The following is a 7,264-nucleotide window of genomic DNA, read 5'->3' on the forward strand; positions in this document are numbered from 1 at the left end:
ACAACAAAAAATAAACTGATTTTCACACGGTGAAATATTTCGGATCCCGATTTATGCAACTTTAGTCACTGCCGCCCCAATTCAACACATGCTAGTGACATTCGCGTCCTCATGTTGGTTACGCAATAATCAACTTGTCATAACTTGTGTGTAGTTACAATTGGCGCCAAAATCTTCTGCGTCTTTTACTTCTCCAAAGAAAATAAAGTATAAAACGCCCAAAAATGCCCCCGCAACTGTCCACCGGAGCCCTATTGGTACGTGCCCCCCATTACCGCCATTTCACCCCAACCAACCCATTTTCAGCGAATAATGAAAGACGAGAAGGTGCCAGAGCCCATCGTGCAGATCCTCCAAAGCAAAAAAATCAACTGCAATTCCGATAAAGAACGATACAGACTATTAATATCAGACGGCAAGTACCAGATTTCCCACGCCATGTTAACCGGTGTGTCCGGAGTGGAAAATTTTTCGATAATTAAAATGAAGCAGTACCACTTGAGCGAATTGAGCAGCAGCCAGAAAATCAACAAAATCTTGCTGATTATTGGCATGGAGGTATTGTGTAGTATGGATGAGAAAATTGGGAATCCAGAGCAACTGACAGATCAAGTTATAGCGAGTCATTCGAGTTCAGAGGCTAAACCTGTGACTAACACAGTACAAAGCGTGCCAGAGCAGCCTAGAGACTTGAATCAGTCTTTGAACCAGAGTCTGTCGGAAAGTAGAGTCATTAGTCAGATTTCAGCCCTCACTCCTTATCACAACAAGTGGGTGATTAAGGCGCGCGTTTCAAATAAGTCTCAGATGCGGACGTGGTCGAATTCAAGGGGCGAAGGGAAGTTGTTTAGTGTTGATTTGATGGATGAGAGTGGAGAGATTCGGTGTACGGCGTTCAGAGACTTGGCTGACAAGTACTTCAACTACCTGCAGGTGACGACTTTATTTAGTAGCTTCAGAGATACTATTTTTGCTTAAATTTGTTGTTTCAGGTGGATAAAGTTTACTACTTTAGTAAGTGTCAACTAAAACCGGCCAATAAACAGTTCAACACGCTCAAAAATGACTACGAAATGACCATTGGTAACGAAACGGTGATCGAAGAGTGTCTTAACGACGACGGGTTGGTCCCTCAAGTTAAATACTCGTTCGTACCGATTTCGTCAGTCGCCGAGTTGGCTGTGGGGGCTCTGATTGATGTAATTGGAGTTTGTAAAGAGGTTTCTGACATTCAGAATTTTACGTCACGGACGACCAATCGCGAGATGACTAAACGTGACGTAATTTTAGTTGACCAATCAAAAACTTCGGTATTATCCCGCGCTTTTTAAAGTAACCAATAACGAGTTAGTTTTACAGATCACACTAACGTTGTGGGGTAGTCAAGCTGAAAGTTTTGACGGCGTGAATAATCCAGTGGTGTTGGTAAGGGGGGCCAAGGTGGGGGAATTCGGGGGCGGGAAAACTTTATCAACCGTCATGAGTAGTCAGATGAAGATCAACCCCGACATACAGGAGTGTCACAAAATTAAAGGGTGGTTCGATTTGGAGGGGAAAGAGTCGGATGTGAAGAATTTGAGTGAAAGGTATTATTTTCGTAAAATTTGAGCCACACTTAATAATAATAAAAAAAAAAATAGGACCGGCAGTGGCAGCTTCCAGAGTCAGTGGCTTTATTTGAAGGAAGTCCAAGATAAAGGTCTGGGTAATTCCGAACGCGGTGACTATTTCCAAACCCTAGCCACTGTGTTGTTAATGCGGTCCGAAAACGCCATCTACAAAGCGTGTCCAACTCCAGATTGTAACAAGAAAGTAGTAGATTTGGAAAACGGGATGTACAGATGCGAGAAGTGTAACAGGGAGTATCCCAATTTTAAATACAGGTTGTTAGTTTCGGTGAGTAATCGTGCGTGGAACGCAGTTGGCAACACTGAAACGACGTGTTTCAGATGAACATAGGCGACTTCAGCGGTAACCAATGGGTGAGCGTGTTTTCCGGAGAGGCGGAGAAAATCTTAGGAAAGACCTCCCAGGAGGTGGGGCTTGCGATGGAAGATAACTCGGAGGCGGGGACCGCCATTTTCCAAAACGCCAATTTTAAGCAGTTCATTTTTAAATGCAGGGCCAAAGTTGAGACTTACAATGTAGGTAAAAGGGCGACTTGAGTGTGGATTGCAGTTTTTGTTTTAGGATGAACAGCGGCTCAAAATCGTGGTTGTCAATGTGGAAAATGTTGATTATGAAAAGCATTCGGGGCAGCTGTGTAAAGAAATTGCAGAGTTGACGGGAATAAACGCTTGAAGGTGGGGTTGGCACTAATTAAAATTTAGGTTTTTATACGGATTCCAGTTGCTTTAGCTTTTACATATATATATTAGTGATCACACAGTATACAACCTTGAAGGTGTTTTTTTGTTAATTACGTGTGTGTAAAGTTGAAAAATAGACACAGTACAGCTTTATAAAGAAGTTTATTTTTCGAACAATTCCAGTTTTACGATAGCACTGTGCTTATAATGGGCATTTGATAATGTATTTGTTGCGGTTGCCCAAGCCCCGCCTCCCCATCACGCCACACCTCCTTATGATTCCTTTGATGTTTCTTCATACTACTAGAGTCATAAAACCCTTTCCCGCAAACGGGGCAAACGTAGGGCGTTTCTCCCGTGTGCGTCCTCACGTGAACTGTCAAATTCCCCTTCAAAGCGAAACTCTTACTACAATACGAACACGTGTACGGTCTTTCCCCACTATGAGTCCTCAAATGATACGTCAAATGTGACAACTGCGTAAACGACTTACTACAATATTTACAACTATAGGGCTTCAACCCCGAGTGTATCAACATATGCGAATCGAAACTCCCCACGTGTGCGAACGACTTCTTACAAATAACACACGTGTGCGGTTTTTCCCCCGTGTGCACTTTCAAGTGCGAGTGAAGCGCCGCCTTCGTCACAAAGCCCTTCCCACAATTACTACACAAAAACGACTTCTCCCCGTGCGTCAGCCGATGCGCCTTAAGGAGGTGCTTAGTCTTGTACGCCCGCGCACAAATATCGCACACGTGATCACGTGACTCCACCGTCTTCTCCGATTTGTCGGCCTTCCGCACGAACGAATCAGACGTGTGCTTCTCGATGTGGGCGTTGAACGGGGCGAGGCGTTTGAAGCCACGCCCGCAGTAGTTGCACGTGAACTTCAGCGAGCCCAAACACTCGGGGGCGAGGTTTTCGTGCGCCTGGTGGACCTTCTCGTGGGCGTGCAGCGACGTAGCCTGGATGAAACCCTTGCCGCAGATGCTGCACACGTGGGGGCGCTCGCCGGTGTGGGTCATCTTGTGGCGCTTCAAGTTGCCGCTCATGGAGAAGCTCTGGGCGCAAATCTCGCACTGGTAGGGCTTCTCTTTGGTGTGCGAGCGCATGTGCTGGCGCAGCTTGCTCCGAGTGAAGGCTTTGTGGCAGATCTCGCACTTGTGGTTTCGGTGCTCCGGGTGCTTGGCGGCCTTACGGTGGTGGCGGAGATCGTCTTTGGTGGCGGTGGTGTAGTCGCAGATGTTGCATTTGTGCTGTTCGGGGGTTTTGGCTGACTTTTTTTTGTCGTTTTTATCACAATCGCTGGATTCGCACTTGATGTCGGCGTCGTCTTCAATGAGGGTGATGTTGCAGGTGAAGTCTTCCTCTTTGTCGCTTTTGTCGCTGTCGTGGATGTTGGTAGCGAGAAGTTTTAAGGCGGCTTCGTTTTCGTAGCACTGTTTTTTGAATTCATATACTTTGTAGAGCTCGTTGAGGCAGTTTTCGCATATGTTTTGAGGCAGGAAGTCGTATTTGTTGATGTCTATTAGTACGGTGTCTTCGAGTAAGTCTGCCACTTTTAAATCACCGATGGTGGTGTCCATGATGGGGCTAAGTTTTTCGTCTCCTAAGCACGTGCGACATATCCGGTCGAAATCCTTAAATGTTACGGCCTTTGAAGAGTAAGCGCAGGTCATTTTTAGTGGTTTGTCGAGGGTTGGGGGCTGCTCATCTCCAAAGTTTCGGTCTCAAGTCACTTTGGGAGTTTCTCCATCCAAAAACAAGTATTTCGTAAAATATTTATACTGTTCTATGTTTGTTTTAATTGTTCATTTTTCGAAAATGCAAATTCTGACGGTTTTATACTTTTGCGGAAACATCAACAAACCTAACCTCAAAATATAATGCATCGATTTAAGGCGTTAGGGACTTTTGTGTCCTTATGTCAAAACACAGTGGCGTCTCGTTGTGGAAGCAACGACACTTTCACTTTTAATTTCTTTATTTATAACTGCTATAACAATAAAAACTTGCTTGCTTTGAATTTTTCTGTAGTTGGGGAAATTACAAAGAACACACTTTTGTAAAAAATACACTTTTCAAACAATCATTCTTACAAAATTCTGGTTATTTATCCTCATGGCTCTTCTGATGCTTCTTCATACTACTCGAGTCATAAAACCCTTTGCCACAAACGGGGCAAGCGTACGGCTTTTCCCCCGTGTGCGTTCTTTCGTGCACCTTCAAATTCCCCCTCAAAGCGAAACTCTTATCACAATACGAGCACTTATGCGGCCTCTCCCCACTGTGCGTCCTCAAATGGGACTTCACATGCGACGCCTGCGTAAACGCCCTATCACAAAACCGACACTTATATTGCTTCACCCCCGTGTGTGTATGCAAGTGCGAAACCAGACTCATATAGTGCGAAAACGTCTTCTTACACACCTCGCACGTGTGCGGCTTTTCCCCCGTATGCACCTTCAAGTGCGAGTCAAGCGCCGCCTTCGACACGAAGCCCTTCCCACAATCACTACACAAAAACGTCTTTTCGCCGTGTACCAACTGGTGCGTTTTGAGCGTGCGGCTGGTCTTGAAGGCGCGCGCGCACACGTCGCACACGTAGTCGCGTGGCTCGCTCTTCTCCGATTGGACTTCCGCGCCCGACTCGAGGGCGTGCTTTTCGGTGTGGGCGTTGAAGTGGCCGAGGCGTTTGAAGCCCCGCCCGCAGGACTCGCACGTGTATTTCCACTGTTCGTGGGAGCGGCGGCGGACTCCCTTGTGGGAGTGGTGGACTTGTTTGTGGGCGAGGAGGGAGGCGGCTTGGATGAAGCCCTTCCCGCAGAGCTCGCAGATGAAGGGGCGCTCGCCAGTGTGCAGCATTTTGTGGCGTTTCAAGTTGCGGTCTATGGAAAAGCAGCGCGAGCAATACTCGCACTGGAAGGGTTTTTCTTTGGTGTGGGTGCGCATGTGGCGGTCGATGGTGGCACGGTAGAATATTTTGCAGCAGACTTGGCAAGTGATTTTGGGGCGGTTGGGGCGTCTGCGGGGTTTCGGGGGCTTTGGGACGTCGTTTTCGGGGGGTGTTGTGTCGGGGCGGGCGCTGTAATTGTGTTCTTGAGGAGGGGTGTTTTTCACCGGACTTGAGTCTTTTTCGCAGCTTTTTTCAGAATTTAGGTCTACATCGTCTCCGATGATGGTGATGTTGTACGAGATTCCTTCTTCTTTGGGGGTTGTGGTAGCTCCAAAGGCATTGTCTGCTAGTAGTTTTAGGGCGGCTTCGGTGTTTTGACACTGTTTCTTGAATTTGTAGACTGCGAAAAGGGCATTAAGGCAGGCTTCACACATATTTTTTGGGAGAAAATCGTCGTTGCTGACTTCAATCGTCACAGTGGACTTCAGTAAATCGACGATTTTTAAATCACCTATGAAGGTGTCCATTATGGGGGTTATTTTTTCGTCCCCCATACAGGTTCGGCATATTCGGTCGAAATCTTTTAAAGTTATAGCCTTCGAAGCACACACAAAGTTCATTTTCGGTAGTTACCAACTTTTCAATTATTGATTTTCCAGATTTTTTTAAAAAACGTGATTTTAATAATTGTAGAAAGATAAACAAACTCATAGGTAAATTAATAAATTGTAGAACAAATTTCAAACAACAAACACACACACCTAACCTCAATATTTGGGTCACCGGTTTTAGGGATTTTTGTTTTTTGGTTGATCCTTACCAAAAGTTCAGTGGCGTTACGTTACGGTTCCTTGGGAATATTGTTTGAGAATAAAAAAACTTGTTCCCGTTGAGAATAACTTTGATGTTCAAGTTTTGCCGCATTAAAAGGGGGAGGATTTAGGTTAATTACTACAAAAATTTAGCATTTTAGGCAAGTTTTAAGTTACTTGTTGTCAAAATAAGTCTACATGGATTAATGAAAAAAAAAAAAAATGTAGCCCCACCCACCCTCCCTATCTCAGTTGTGATATTTTTTTATTCATCGTGAGCCAAGGGGGCGGAGCTTAACTGCAAAATCCTTATTTCTCTACGAGAAATTAAAAACATGTTTTTGAGCATCGTGGTGTTCAAAGAATACTACGTATATTAAAAAAAAAGAGGAAAATATAAGCCCCGCCCACCCACCCTATCTCGATTGTGATGATTTTTTTATCGTCGATAGCCAAAGGAGCGAAATTTAATTGCAAAATCGTTATTATTTCTCTAAAAGAAGAAATTACCATGTAAGACATGTTTTTGACTATCGTGTTATTCAAAGAATACTACGTATATTAAGAAAAAATTAAAGCCCCACCCATACCTACCATGATCTAAATAGGAAAGTTTTCATTCGCTGACAGATCTAGGGGAAGAGCCTAATTGCAAAATCTATAGTTTCTTACAAAAATTTACCATTTTAAACGTATTTTAGATTTCTAAGAATAAAAAAATCATCACAATTGAGATGGGGTGGGTGAGCGGGGTTTATATTTTGCCTTTTTTTTTTCTTAATATGGGTACATTGTATTCATTGAACACCACGATACTCTAAACATGTTTTTAATTTTTGTAAAGAAATAAGTATTTTGCAATTAAGCTCCGCCACCTTGGTACACGGCGAATAAAAAAATCATTGCAATTGAGATAGGGTGGGTGGGCGGGCTCATATTTTGCCTTTTTATTTTAATATGTGTAGAACTCTTTTCACGACATGAAACTTAAAACATGTTTAAAATGGAAAATTTGTATAAAGAAGTATCAATACTGCAATACGCCCCATAATTACAAAATTCATATTTCGTTGATAAAATGGACCATTTCAACAATGTTTTAAGTTTCTTGTTGTGAAAAGCTGGCTATGTGTATTAAGAAAAAAAAAGGCAAAATATAACTCTCTCAACGAGAAATTAAAAACATGTTTTTGAGTACCGTGGTGTAAAAAATATAGTATGTATATTAAGAAAAAAACAAGCCA

At 43.6% G+C, this 7,264-nt stretch overlaps 3 protein-coding genes across 3 annotated transcripts; 1 reads left to right on the top strand and 2 right to left on the bottom strand.

Moving 5' to 3' along the window:
• The first annotated feature begins 118 nt into the window (after positions 1-118).
• LOC135139002 (replication protein A 70 kDa DNA-binding subunit-like) lies at positions 119-2,469 on the top strand. Its single transcript, XM_064069067.1, has 7 exons — positions 119-257; positions 307-933; positions 993-1,310; positions 1,360-1,586; positions 1,641-1,896; positions 1,950-2,144; positions 2,191-2,469. The coding sequence occupies exons 1-7, from the start codon at positions 225-227 to the stop codon at positions 2,299-2,301; spliced, it is 1,767 nt and encodes a 588-aa protein (XP_063925137.1). The 5' UTR covers positions 119-224; the 3' UTR covers positions 2,302-2,469.
• LOC135139014 (gastrula zinc finger protein XlCGF57.1-like) lies at positions 2,453-4,213 on the bottom strand. The gene has a single exon (XM_064069077.1). It carries the CDS (start codon positions 3,989-3,991, stop codon positions 2,495-2,497), a length of 1,497 nt encoding a protein of 498 aa, XP_063925147.1. The 5' UTR covers positions 3,992-4,213; the 3' UTR covers positions 2,453-2,494.
• A 93-nt stretch (positions 4,214-4,306) lies between these two features.
• Positions 4,307-5,958, bottom strand: LOC135139020 (zinc finger protein 391-like). Its single transcript, XM_064069090.1, has one exon. It carries the CDS (start codon positions 5,826-5,828, stop codon positions 4,422-4,424), a length of 1,407 nt encoding a protein of 468 aa, XP_063925160.1. The 5' UTR covers positions 5,829-5,958; the 3' UTR covers positions 4,307-4,421.
• Positions 5,959-7,264: the final 1,306 nt, after the last annotated feature.

Source organism: Zophobas morio, unplaced genomic scaffold (genome assembly GCF_036711695.1).
Source record: "Zophobas morio isolate AGI-343-1 ecotype UQ-CSIRO unplaced genomic scaffold, CSIRO_AGI_Zmor_V1 ptg000004l, whole genome shotgun sequence".
In the NCBI taxonomy this organism is placed as follows: domain Eukaryota; kingdom Metazoa; phylum Arthropoda; class Insecta; order Coleoptera; family Tenebrionidae; genus Zophobas; species Zophobas morio.

Excerpts from the sequence above, each read along its gene's own strand:
- LOC135139020 (XM_064069090.1), bottom strand. The coding sequence starts at position 5,828 with ATGAACTTTGTGTGTGCTTCGAAGGCTATAACTTTAAAAGATTTCGAC.
- LOC135139014 (XM_064069077.1), bottom strand. The coding sequence starts at position 3,991 with ATGACCTGCGCTTACTCTTCAAAGGCCGTAACATTTAAGGATTTCGAC.
- LOC135139002 (XM_064069067.1), top strand. The coding sequence starts at position 225 with ATGCCCCCGCAACTGTCCACCGGAGCCCTATTG. Across the intron at positions 934-992 it reads AGTACTTCAACTACCTGCAG|GTGGATAAAGTTTACTACTT; the intron begins GTGACGACTTTA and ends TTGTTGTTTCAG. Across the intron at positions 2,145-2,190 it reads CCAAAGTTGAGACTTACAAT|GATGAACAGCGGCTCAAAAT; the intron begins GTAGGTAAAAGG and ends TTTTTGTTTTAG.